This window comes from Myotis nattereri (genome assembly GCF_964212035.1).
Source record: "Myotis nattereri genome assembly, chromosome: 5".
Taxonomy (NCBI): Eukaryota; Metazoa; Chordata; class Mammalia; order Chiroptera; family Vespertilionidae; genus Myotis; species Myotis nattereri.
Window position 1 is genome coordinate 23,429,879 of NC_138080.1, and position 14,113 is coordinate 23,443,991.

Here is a 14,113-nt window from a genome sequence, read left to right on the forward strand (position 1 = left end):
GAGAGTGAATGGGCTCCAGATCATTTAGCGCATGGAAGCGTGGGGACAGAACCCTGGCTCATGTCCTAAGGCTACTGAGAGTAGGGGCGCATTTAAGTGAGTGGTACCATGCACCTAACAGAACTCACAGCACCTGGGAGGATGATGGGCTTCAGGGAAGATGTGAGTGGTGGATGAAGGCAGTTAGGAATGGTGGCGACCTAGAGTTGGGGTGAGTGTCCCAAAGACCACTCCCAAGTTTGGTGACTTACTAGAAGGTCTCATAGGGCACAGCATATAGTTGTATGCATGGCTATGGTTTATCACAGTGAAAGGATACCAAGCAAAATCAGCCAAGGGAAAAGGTGCATGGGGGTGAAGTCTGGAGGGAACCAGGCACAGCTTCCAGACTCCTCTCCCAGCAGAATTACATGGGAAGCACTTAATTCCCCTCAGTGGGCTGGGACAACACATGCAAAGTGTTGTCTGCCAGGGAGGCTCATTAGAGACTCAGCACCCAGGGTTTTCACTAGTGGCTGGGCACGTAGGCACCCTCTGCCCAGAACATACCTACGTTCCAGACTCCTAGAAGGGAAGCAGGCATTCAGCACAAACTACACTGTAGAAACTGTTTAAGCAGAGTGAACTCCTCTTATCAGGTAGGGTGGTAGGATCCCTCTTGAAATCCAAGTTTCCAGACCCCAGCCAAGGTCCAACTTTGCCATCAGGCCTTGATAAGGAGCACCGTCAAGCCTTCTGTGTTAACTTTTATCTGCACGGTAGGTAAGCATGGAACATTCATTCTAAGACATGTAGGAGGTCAAATTGAGACAATTTGATGAGTAGTATGTACATTTCATTTATCAGATGATCCAGAGCATTTATGTGGCAAATGCCGTGCGGGGAGCAGGGTTGTGACATCTAAGTCATGAGGGAGTGACATTTAAGTGGATCCAGGAGGGAGAAAGGTATGATGTGGCATTAGCCATGGTGAGGACAGGGTTAGGAGGAAAGGAAGTGGGTGGGTGGAGTTGGGGAGAGGTGGGTGCTTCAAGTAGAGATGTCACTACTGATTTATTTTTTGGGGGATTAATTTTTGGGGTCTGTAGAGTGTCAGAGAGGGGAGAGATTTCACATCTGAGGCAGGGATGTCACTTCCTGAGATTGGGAACACTGGAAGAGGAATAGCCTTTGAGAAGAAGGTGGTGAGCGCATTTTGTGTGTGTGTGTGTTGGGGGGGGGGGTAGGGGGGTGGGGGGCGGGAATGAAACAAATTTATATCTCATAGTTCTAAAGGCACAGAAGTGTGAAATCAAGATGTTTGCAGGGTGATACTTCTATGAAATTTGGAGGGGAGGGTTCTTCTTTGCCTCTCTCCTGGCTTCTGGTGGTTGTTGGCATCCTTGGTGTTCCTTGGCTTGTAGATGCATCAATCCAATCTCTGCCTGCATTGTCACATGGTCTTCTCCCCTCATCTGTCGCTGTTTCTGTATCTCTTTTCCTCTTATAAGGACACCAGTCATTGGATTAAGGGCCCACTCTGCTCCACTGTAACTTCATTTAACTAATTATATCTGCAAACACCCTATTTTCAAATAAGGTCACATTCTGAGGTACCATGAGTTAGAACAGTGATGGCAAACCTATGACACACCTGTCAGAGGTGACACGCGAACTCATTTTTTTGGTTGATTTTTCTTTGTTAAATGGCATTTAAATATATAAAATAAATATCAGAAATATAAATTTTTGTTTTACTATGGTTGCAAATATCAAAAAATTTCTATATGTGACATGGCACCAGAGTTAAGTTAGGGTTTTTCAAAATGCTGACACGCTGAGCTCAAAAGGTTCGTCATCACTGAGTTAGAACTTCCTCTTTTATTTGGGAACACAATCCAACCCATAACAGTCTGCCCTCTGGCTCCTACAAATTGGTGCCGTCCCCACATGCAACTATGGTCCCAACGTTCCTCCAGGGGCCTGCTTAGGACAGGCATTTCCATTCCCAACAGGAGAGAAAAAAGGGGTCACGGGTCCCAAGCAAGTTCATAGCCCAGCAGGGCAAAATCAAGGCCTGAAAATAATCCTTGTTTCTTAGAGCTGCCTGCTGGGGCAACAGCCTTGCTTTCTAGCTCATTCTGGATATTCCATTCTTGTTTCCCCAGATAGGTAAGTGGAGAGATTGGAGCCGATGGTTGGGTGTCTGGTCTGGAATTCAGATTTGAGTCAGCATTGTCAAGTAGAGTTGGCCAAGTAGAGGGGCAGGTTGCCAGCTGAGGCAGAGAGTACTGAGGGAGATGAGAAGAGGAAGGTCTGCATCATGGGGAGAAGAAGGAGGAGCTTATACAAAAAACGGAAGGAGGCTGGGAGTGTGGGCACTGCATGTCCCTATGAGTGTGTGCATGGGTGTGTGTACACATGTGATCACTAACAATAAGGGTGGGCAGCCCTTGGTCCTGTGAGTATGTTCACTGGGCTCCACAGCTCTCCCCTTCTCCTCTAGCTCTGCTTGCTCAAGAGCCTGTGTGGCTACAGGAGGAAAGTGTAGAGAAAGAAGCTGTGGTTCCTGGCATGCTGTCTACCTGTGTACAGGTAAGTAAGAAGTGCTCCTTGCTCTTCTTTCTTGCTTTTCCCCCTGTCCCCTTCTCATTACCTGGAGCTTTTAGACCCCACAGGGCTGGCCTCCAGGCATCTAGGAATGGGGCTTCTCTCAGTGGGTGGAGGATAGCCCTGGCAACAAACACGCCTCCCTCGGTCAGACCTTCCCCAGGTTGTTAAGTGCCATGTTCTGCTGAGCATCAGGAGGGAAAATAAAGCCAGGATGTGAGCTGTCCTTGTCTCCTAACCGTCATGGTCCCCTGGAGCAAATATTTCTCTCTTGCCTTTTTCTTGCTTGCCACATGCTTAGGTCTGCTGGACCCTGGGACTGAAGGGGAATAAAACTGAAAGTGCTTCCTAGCTAATTGTCAATAGCTAAGTCCTGTCATGAAGTTGAGGTCCTTTGGCACTACGCCTCTGGGTGCTGTTCCTCAGGAAGGGAAGAGTAGAGAGAGAATTCTAGTTTTGAGGCCTAAGCCCAAGGGCAGATTCTGAGGTACCTCAGAGCCCCATCTGAAAATCCTCCACACAGTGTCTCTGTTCCCAGGCTTGCCAACTCCCCACCATCCTCTTAAGTGTTGGCAGAAGTGGCCCCTGACTGAGCCTGAATGGGTGTGCATTTTAGGAACCAGTCACCTTTGCAGATGTGACTGTGCTCTTCACCCCAGAAGAATGGATGTTTCTAGACTCTGCCCAGAGAAGCCTGTATAGAGATGTGATGCTAGAGAACTACAGGAACCTGGCCTCTGTGGGTAAGACTGCTCTCATCACTTCATCCATACGCTCATGCAGCAAGTATGGGGGTTCCTGGAACTGTGCTGGTTTGGAAACTGAGAGATGAAAAGGCAGACAAGGCCAGGCTGAGGGACCCCACTGGTGCACAAATCCGTGCTTTGGGCCTCTAATATGCATATAAGATCTTTGGTACATCTCTTCCCCCCTGCCCCCCTGCCCTCTGAGATTTATCAGTCCCATGTTTCCATGCCTGTGGTTTCTGCTCCTGTGTTGAGTGTCTGCCACCTGGTGGTCAGTGCGCATCATAGCTACCGGACGGTTGGACGGTTGCTTAGGCTTTTATATATATACTAGGGGCCCGGTGCACGAAATTCGTGCACTGGGTGTGTGTGGGGGGGAGTGTCCCTCAGCCCAGCCTGCCCCCTCTCACATACTGGGAGCCCTCAGGCGTTGACCGCCATCACCCTCCAATCGCAGGATCGGCCCCTTGCCCAGGCCGGACGCCTCTGTCAGAGGCGTCCGGCCTGGGCAGGGGACCCTCATTTCCCCCCATCACTGGTTCTGCCCCCAGCCCAGGCCTGATGCCTCTGGCCCAGGCATCAGGCCTGGGCAGGGGACCCCCAGACCCCTCCGATTGCTGGCTCTGCCCCTTGCCCAGGCCTGATGCCTCGGCCAGAGGCGTAGACCCCCATCACCCTCTGATCACCTGATCGGCCCCTTGCCCAGGCCTGATGCCTCCGCCAGAGGTGTCAGGCTTGGACAGGGGACCCCCACCTCCCCCCGATCACTGGCTCTGGCCCCCGCCCAGGCCTGAGGCCTCTGGCCCAGGAATCATGCCTGGGCAGGGGACCCCCATCTCCCTCTGATCGCTTGCTCCACCCCCCGCCCAAGCCTGACGCCTCTGACCCAGGCTTCAGGCCTGGGCAAGGGGACCATCATATCCCCCCAATCCCCGGCTCAGCCCCCCACCCAGGCCTGATGCCTTGGCCAGAGGAGTTGACCCTCATCACCCTCCGATCACCAATCACCGGATCATCCCCTTGACCAGGCCTGAGGCCTCCGGCAGAGGTGTCAGGCCTGGGCAGGGGCCAGAGCCAGTGATCGGGGGGAGATGGGGGCTCTGCCCCTGCCCAGGCCTAACGCCTCTGGCTGAGGCGTCCGGCTCGGGCAGCGGGGACCTGCAGTGGCAGCGGGGGGCGCCGCGATTGTGGGCTCCGCTTTAGGCCCAGGCAAGGGACCCCTAGCTCCCGGGACTGCCAGCTTCGACTGTGTCCAGCTCCCATCACTGGCTCCACCCCTACTTCCTGCTATCACTGGCCAGGGCAGCAAAGGTGCCTGATTCTCCGATCATGGCTGGGGGGCCGCCTTTGCCCTGCCCCCCAGCTCTTAGCTCCCCCCTGGGTTTCCGATCACTGTCAGTGGCAGGGGGCTTCTTCCTGCTTTCCCTTTCGCCTCCCTACATTGTGCCTACATATGCAAATTAGCCTCCATCTTGTTGGCATTTAACTGCCAATCTTAGTTGGCAGTTAATTTGCATATAGCCCTGATTAGCCAATGAAAAGGGTATCGTCGTACGCCAATTGCCATTTTGCTCTTTTATTAGTGTAGATAGATAGTCTAGTGGCCTCCCCATGGAAATGAATATCTATCTGCGGTTTCTGGGCTTCTCAAATACGTACATCCCTGAGCTAGGCCCTAGGTTTTGGGGACTGGAATGTCCCCGTGTCCTTGGGGACCCAGCGAAGGAGGTTGTTCCTTAGTGAAAAGAGCTCTGCTGTGCCCATCCACATTTAGGCATGTGCATTTCACTGCTCCCATCTCCAGCGCTCCTAATGACTTCAGAATATCAGCCCTGGCTTCATGGCAGGCATAGTCTGCCCACACCATGTGTCTTTCCCCACGAGCAGGAGATCAACTATGCAAACTCAGCACCTTTTCCTATTTGGAGCAAAGAGAAGAGCTGTGGATCACTGATAGAGGGATGTTCCCAGGAGTCCGAACAGGTGAGTGCCAGGCATATCAGGGGAGCGCTAGCTCTGATTGGTAAGATGAATGCTCAATTTGGAAAGTGTCAGTAAGGGGCATACTTTCAACGCCTTTGACAGAGAAGGCTATTGGTTGAGCTCCCTTAGTGAGTTTCACCTTTTTTCCTTTCTCTTTTTATCTCAAATACCTTACTCTGGTTTCATAGAACAATTTATCCCTCCTTCCCTTCACATTTAGCATTTTCATGTGTGTATTTCATCCAGTTCCTCCCTCCTGTAGATTGTTAATACTTTCTCTCAATATCATAGAATACTTCCTTAGTAAATTATCTACTATTTCTATCCTTTGTCTCTGTGATTTCTTGACTCCTCACATAGCCAAATGCCTTAAAATTTTCCTTTGCTCTCTGATACATTCTCCTTTTCACCCTTTCGTCCCATATTTAAGATCAGTATTTAAAAAATAATCTACTTGTCCTAGCTTACTTTTTTGGTCATCTTGATCCTAGTTTCCTTCTCTGAACATTTAATTTCTCCCCCTCACCTTTAATTCATTTCAGAACCTCAACCTCAATCCCAAGAGTCAATTCTTAACCAAGATACTTTTGCGAAGATTGCATCCATTGGCATAGAAAGGGTAAGGTACACAACAGTTATTCTTGGTCCTCTATAATAGGAAGTCTGGAGTTGCTGCTGGTTAGAAAAACAGCACATGTGGCTTGAGAAAGATTTAAGGCAAGGGATGCTCATGCAAGAGAAAGCATTTTCTTGGTAGAGAGTCTGAATGTCATGATGAAGTGGGAGAAAACTTGAAATGTAGATTAAGACGCATCTTCATAGAATTCCCACAACTCACCATGTTCCTAAATGGGACACAGACATAGTGTAGTCTTAAACAACTCAGAAAAAGTCTACATCTAAGAAGCCCCATGCAAGTAATGAAAATGATAGCTCTTTGTGGCATTGCATCCACTTGATAGAACTTAGAGTAAGAAATAGTACGGACACATGAAAATGGTAAAAGCTTCAGCTATAGAAATGTCTTGATTCTGCACACAGTTTACTTGGGGGAGAAGGTGGATGATTATAATGAAATATTTGGTCTTCATATTTTCCTCAATTGACAGGAGCAACCCCTGCCTGGAGAAAAACTCTATAAGTATAATGAATTTGGGGAACCCTTTAACAGTATCAAACAACTTTTTCAGTGTGAGAGAATTTATGCTGGAGGCAACCCCTATGAATGCCCAGAGAGTGGGAAATCCTTCTTCCAGACCACTCACCAAATAGTGCATGAGAAAACCCATAGTAGGCATAGTGGAGATAAAACCTATGCATGTAACAAATGTGAAAAGTCCTTCAGATACAGCTCTGACCTTATCAGGCACGAGAAGACCCATACCTCAGAGAAGTACTTTGAATGTCAGGAATGTAGGCACGCCTTCAAGTACTCCTCGAATCTGCGACGCCACATGAGGACACACACGGGAGAGAAACCTTTTGAATGTAGTCAGTGTGGGAAAACCTTCACAAGGAACTTCAACCTGATTTTGCACCAGAGAAACCACACGGGTGAGAAGCCCTATGAATGTAAGGACTGTGGGAAAGCTTTTAATCAGCCATCTTCTCTGAGGAGCCACATGAGAACTCACACTGGAGAGAAGCCCTTTGGATGCAGTCAGTGTGGGAAAGCTTTCAGGGAACATTCGTCACTGAAGACTCATCTGCGAACTCACACCAGAGAGAAACCGTATGAGTGTAACCAGTGTGGAAAGCCCTTCCGAACGAGCACCCATCTGAACGTTCACAAGAGGATCCACACGGGGGAGAAACTTTATGAGTGTACTACTTGTGGTCAGGTGTTGAGTCGTCTATCAACCCTCAAGAGTCACATGCGAACCCACACTGGAGAGAGGCCCTACGCGTGCCAGGAATGTGGGCGAGCATTTAGTGAGCCCTCATCCCTCAGGAAACATGCAAGGACCCACACCGGCAAGAAGCCCTATGCCTGTCAGGAATGCGGGCGAGCCTTTGGTCAGTCCTCACACCTTATTGTGCACGTGAGAACACACACTACAGGAAAACCCTATGAATGTAATCAGTGTGAGAAAGCGTTCAGGCACAGCTCTTCACTTACTGTGCATAAAAGGATTCATACCAGCTTGCCTTTATCAGTGTCTCATTCATTTGGTAGGCCCCTTGCTAATTAACTTCCAATTTGTAAAAATATAAACATTTGGGCCTATAATAATCTCTTATAGTACTTGTTTAGCTTCATAACATGTTTTGATGTCTAATTTAATTTTTGGTTGATTTTAAATATTGTTTTAGTTTCCATTATTAAATCTTTGACACATTACTTATTTGTAATTAGATTTTTAAATAACTGCATGGTTATATTTTTGTAGAGGTATAATTATTTATAGTGGAATGCATAAATATTATGAGTTAGATGAGTTGGACAGATGTATATATACATGTAACCAACAACCCATTCAAGATATAGAACATTTCTGTCATTCTGGAAAGTTCCTGCATATATCTGGCTGTTTCTTAGTTGCCTTTCTGTTGTTGGTTTCTAATTTAATTACATTGAGCAGAGTGTGTGGTCTTTGGGTTTTTGTTGAGATTTCTTTTTGGTCTAGTATGGCACATCCTACTAGTTGCCTACCAAAACTGCCCTTTCTTCTTTACAACAGAACCTACGTTTTTTTGTTCACATTGGTAATGTGCACTATTAAAAAACCTCCATCTCCCAGTCCTTCTTGTAGTTAGAGGCCACATCGCCCAGTTCTGGTCAGTATGAGAAGTCGCTGGGTGTGACTCCTGGGAAAGAGATTGGAAAGGAGTGGTTTCATTTAGCCGGGTCCCTCTAGTTGCCTTTTGCACAAGCAGACATGGCGTCCAGTGCTAGAGGAGCCATCTGTGACCATGAGGATTAAAGGCACGGGCTAAAGAGAGTGTGGCCAGAAGTTATAAACATTCTGATTCCCCAATTGGTATCTTTATGTGTCTGCACCAGCCCCGAACTATTTATTTCTGAATATCTTGTTAGATGCACTTCTTACTGTACATGACATTGGCTTTTTTGAGGAGAGAATTGGGGAAGGGAAGGCAGAGATGGGCTTGTTACAGTCGAATACAATTTCTAACAGATGCACTTCTTATATGGTCAGTTTTTGTAAGTGCTTCATGGGTGGTTGAAATCAATATATTCTACATATGTCTACTAGGTTCAGCCTATTATTTGTGTTTCAAAATCTGCATGTTTATAATAAATATTGGTCTCTGTCATAATCAGTTCAGGCTGCTATAACAAAAATACTATAGGCTGGGTGGCTTATAAACAACAGAAATTTATTTCTCACAGTTCTGGAGCCTGGAAATCTAAGATCGAGGCACCAGCAAATTTGACGTATGCTTCCTGGTTCACAGATGGCCAGCTTCTCTCTCTGTACTCACATGACAGAAGGATTGAGGGAGCTTTCTGGTGTCCCTTTTATAAGGGCACTAATCCCATCCAAGAGGGGTCTACTCCCATAATCTAATCACCTCCCAAAGGCCCCATCTCCAGCTACCATTGCACCGGGGAAGGCATTAACATATGAATGTTGGTGGACACAAACATTTGGTCCATAGCAGTTTCTGATCTATAATGTACTAAAAGAGCTACATTTAACTCTTCCACCATGGTTTTGGATTGCTGAATAAATCTTGTAATTCTATCAATTTTTAATTTATATATTTTGAAGCAATTAAATAAACTTTTTTGATATTTTTTTTCTGGTATCTGCAAAGTGTTTCATTTTTTTTAATTAAAAAATTGTTATTGTTGGACATATTACAGACTGTATTTTTCCATGTAGAAGACACACCCATATATAAGATGCCCCCCACTTTTCCAACCCCAAATTAAGAAATCAATATTTTAAACATTTTGCTGGTTTTCCTCTTAAGGCCTTTTTTTTTGGCATCTAAAGGAGTTGTTCTTCCTGTTTTCTCCATTGTCTGACCATACACTCAGTGGGAGGAGGTCCAAATTGTCTCTCTGCAGCTCTGTTTCCAGGCTCTTTTGCATAGCTGATTACATTCAGTTTGAATTTTGCAGAATAAGACAGTCGCTTACTGGTATTTATCTTTTTATTTTTTGACATCTTTATGGGCTCAGAACACTCTGGTCCCCATTGCACCTCGCACTCTCCACCTCCTCCTCTAATTACAGCATCAGCTGACATCAGTAACAATAACGCTTGTGATTGGAGGAAGCCTGTTGAACAAGTGGGCAACTATACACCTCGAGGCTCCCTCTTCGGCTGACTTCCATGTTAAGACCCTTGTTTTTAGTCTAATGATTTTATTTTATTTATTTATTTATTTTTTTAGTCTAATGATTTTAGAAAAAAATAGTGCCTTATACACGGGAAAATAAAATATGGTATGTCCCGTTTCCCCCCATTGACCCCTTCTAGCCCTCCCCCACCACCCACCCCAGGCCTTCACCACCCTATTGTCTGCGTCCAGGGGTTATGCATATATGCATACAAGTTCTTTGGTTGATCTCTTCCCACCTACCCACCCCTGCCTTCCCTCTGAGATTCAACAGTCTGTTCCATGCTTCTATGTCTCTGGATCTATTTTGTTTGTCAGTTTATTTTGTTAATTAGATTCCACATATGAGTGAGATCATGTGTTACTTGTCTTTCTCTGACTGGCTTATTTCACTTAGCATAATACTCTCCAGGTTACTCCATGCTGCATAGTATTCCATGTTGTAAATGTACTACAGCTTTTTAGTCCACTTGTCTACTGATGGGCACTGGGGCTGTTTCCAGATCTTAGCTATTGTAAATTGTGCTGCTATGAACATAGGGGTGCATACATTCTTTCTGATTGGTGTTTCATGTTTCTTAGGATATCCAGTGGAAAGTTGGTTCTCAAACCCAAGGCTGTTTGAGAAGTGATTTGTTCGAAAACCGAATTGAATTAATATGTTCCAGACCCCCAAATGATTTCCTGTTTTAAACTTTCTTACATATAGTACATGTTTAATGTACTGCTTAATCTATAAACTCTTCTTTTCTTAAATTTATCAACCCACACCCTACTAGCCTCAAACAAATTTTTCATATATCACTGCTTCTGAAATCTATCACTGGCTAGTTACTTTTCCTTTATCCAGTAAACAACAGTTTTTCTACCTATTCAATTGTCTGTGATTGTTGTTTTGTGAGTACTTTCACACCCTTACCAACATTAGCACTCTTGTTTTTTTTTTTAACAGCACTCTTGATAGCCTCTTTAGTTTTTTTTTTTTTTAATTTTTTTTTATGTATTTTGTTGATTTTTTACAGAGAGGAAGGGAGAGAGATAGAGAGTTAGAAACATTGATGAGAGAGAAACATTGATCAGCTGCCTCCTGCACATCTCCTACTGGGGATGTGCCCACAACCCAGGTACATGCCCTTGACTGGAACAGAACCTGGGACCTTTCAGTCCGTAGGCCGACGCTCTATCCACTGAGCCAAACCGGTTTCGGCACCTCTTTAGGTTTTTAAAGTTGTGCTAAGCTTTCATTTCTCCAGCAGCAAATGCATTCTCTTTTTTGTTTGTTGCTTGAGAGACACTTTTGTTATGCTGAGGTAGAAAACTGAAGTTTTGGTCGGTGACTGAGACATTTTTTTCTGTGAACAACTTGGTCAAGAACTGAATTGTTTGAGATGGGAGACTTTCAAGAAACAGGTTTAACTGTGTTCCTAGAAGTGGGATCACTAGGTCATATGGCAGTTCCATTTTGAGGAAATTTCACACTATTTTCCATAGTGGTTATATCAGTCTGCATAGCCACCAGCAGTGTACCAGGGTTCCTTTTTCTCCACACCCTCTCCAGCACTTGTTGATTTATTGATGGTAGCCATTCTGGAAGGTGTGAGGTGGTATCTTATTGTCATTTTAATCTGCATCTCTCTGATGATTAGTGACATTGAGCTTTTTTTCATATGTCACTTGGCCATTTGTATGTCCTCTTTGGAGAAGTTTCTGTTCAGGCCCTCTGCCCATTTTTTAATTAGATTACTTATTTTCCTTTTGTTGAGTTGCATGAGTACTTTATAAATTTTGGAAATTAACCCCTCTATTTAAAAAAAAACCTGCCGAAACCGGTTTGGCTCAGTGGATAGAGCGTTGGCCTGTGGACTGAGGGGTCCCAGGTTCGATTCCGGTCAAGGGCATATACCTGGGTTGCGGGCACATCCCCAGTGGGAGATGTGCAGGAGGTGGCTGATCGATGTTTCTCTCCCATCGATGTTTCTAACTCTCTATCTCTCTCCCTTCCTCTCTGTAAAAAATCAATAAAATATATTAAAAAAAAATAAAAAAAACCTAATTTTTTTAGAGAAGTTTTAGGTTTACAGAAATGTTAAGAGGAAGGTTTACCAATTTTCCTGTTTACCCTTGCCCCCACACATGTATAGCCTCCCTCATTATCAACATCACTCACTGGTATGGTGCATTTGTTACAATTGATGAACCTACATTGATACTCACCAAAAGTCCATAGTTTGCATTAGGGTTCACTCTTGGTGTTGTACATTCTATTGCTTGCATACTTTTCAATTGATCATTCTTGTAAAATTTACTTAAAACACCTTCTAATAAATACCTTCCTATGAATACGAGAGCATTTCTCTAAGGTAGACGAAAAGAAGTGGGATTTGTGGGCCCTTGGATATGTGCATCTTAAACTTTCATAGCTAGTAACAAATTGCTGAATAAAGTAAGTGTGTATATTAATTTATCCTGGTACTTAATGACAATATCCATTTCACTCTGGTCTAACCAATGTTGAATGTTATCCAACTCTATATTTTTCTAATTTCTGCAATATTAGCTTCTTGTATTAATTTCAGTATTCTTGATTACTATGTCTTAGCATTTTTCTTTTTCTGTTAATGACCTATAATTTTCTAATATATTTATAGCATTTTATCATTGCAATTTAAAAATTACTTTAGATTATGGATTAATCTCTTATTAACATTAAAATATTTTATATAGTCTTCAGGCTTTATTAATGGTGATCTTTATCATCCAGAAACTTTAAGTAGTAAAGCTTGTTAGTTTTTTCTATGCCTTTGGATTTTGATTAAAGGTATGTTGTTAATGAAATATTAAATTGTGGCCTCTATTTTCTTTTGAAATGTCCCATATGTTCATACATATTGCCCCTTTTCCAAGAGAATGGGGTTTCTCAACTTTGGGGTAACAGAAGAGAACATGACATTTCCTGTTAAAAGTTATTCTCTTTACACCTTATATGTTTTTGTAGACATTTTCTAGTTTTTAATAGTGAAAAGGTAGACATCTGTTTTTAGCATCTGTATAATATAAGGGAGTTTAGAACAGAACTCAACCTCAGCATTATTGACATTTGGGGGGCTGGATACATTTTTGTGGCTGGGGCTGTCCTGTACATTGTACAATGCTGAGCAGAATCTCTTGCCTGCACTTACTATAGTAGGTACCCCTCCAGCTGTGAAACTAAAGATGTCTCCAGAAATTGCCAAATGTTCCCTAGGACAAAATGCCCCCCAGGTGATAACTACTACTTTAGAGCCTTTCACATATTATTCATAATTATTAAAATTCTGTGTCTGTTAGTTTATTCCTCAGTCTGATTGTGTTGAACTCTTCATGGACTGTTTTTGCTGATGTATTTCATAATTTTTGGTTGAATGCTGGACAATGTGTGAAGAACAGTGGACACTGAGGTTTATATTATTAGTTTTTGGCAATAGGCACACCTATATTTTTACTAGAATATTTTTGAGAGAGCTATCTAGTGGTAGTCATTGCATCTGGGCTTCATTATATTCTAGTGCTACCTTGTTATCTTGTGCTTATGGTGGGGCTGTTTTGACAGAGGGTTTTCATCATTTGCTTCACTGTCAGCTGTAGACCTTTCCTGTGAAGCTGCATCTCAGAGAGGGTCTCTCCACATTCCTGCCACTCAGTGCCTCAGAGATTCTTTACTATCATGATTACTCACACTTGGCTCTTAGCAATTCATTAAATATTTAGGTCAATTATTTTTATTCGTTTTGCATCCAAATCACTTCCTTTGTGCTCTGCCATAAATGAACCAGTTCTCCTGATGGTCCCTCCTTGGATGATCTTGTCTTTCCTTAGATTTTAGGTTACTTTGTTGCCCTTTACCTCAATTGTCTTATGGGTTCAAGAAAATTAATGACTTTGTAGTTTACATGGATTTTTTTTTTATTGTTAGGTTGGGAACAATACTCATTTCCATTTTTTGTTTGCTAGGCAGAGAAGTTCAGATTCTCTCAATTTTCTCCTAATATTTTAATAATATTTTTAAAATCATTTTTGGATTTTAAATCCATTACCATATAGCCATGCAAATTTATAGTTTTATAAGATATCTATTTACAAAATTACTTTTGTGCAGAGGAAAAGACATTTTCTGCACACCTAGGAATTTATATTAATAATAACTAATATGTTTACTTTTATGATACCTTTATTTACAATTTTTAAATTGAATTTGGAATGGTACAAGAAACACTCATATACCCTTTAGAGTCAACAATTATATAGTGTCACATTAGAAGTCTTAATGTATATACATACATATACATTTTCTTGCTAAAACCTTTGATAGTGGCAGATATCATGACACTTCATTCTTTAATATTTACCAATATCTGGTAAATATTAAAGAATCTAAAGACTATTCTCCTCATAACTAGAATACTATTATTACAAACACCAAAGAATATTAGCAATTTAATAACTTT

The 14,113-nt window shown here is 43.3% G+C and overlaps 1 protein-coding gene across 1 annotated transcript; it reads left to right on the forward strand.

Annotated features, from left to right (window-relative positions):
- Positions 1 to 1,127: 1,127 nt before the first annotated feature.
- Positions 1,128 to 6,617, forward strand: ZNF333 (zinc finger protein 333; the record flags this gene model as incomplete). The annotated part of the gene is made up of 7 exons (XM_081091352.1): positions 1,128 to 1,184; positions 2,148 to 2,151; positions 2,486 to 2,574; positions 3,206 to 3,332; positions 5,223 to 5,318; positions 5,861 to 5,937; positions 6,360 to 6,617. The coding sequence occupies 7 exons, from the start codon at positions 1,128 to 1,130 to the stop codon at positions 6,588 to 6,590; spliced, it is 681 nt and encodes a 226-aa protein (XP_080947478.1). The 3' UTR covers positions 6,591 to 6,617.
- Between the last annotated feature and the right edge of the window lie 7,496 nt (positions 6,618 to 14,113).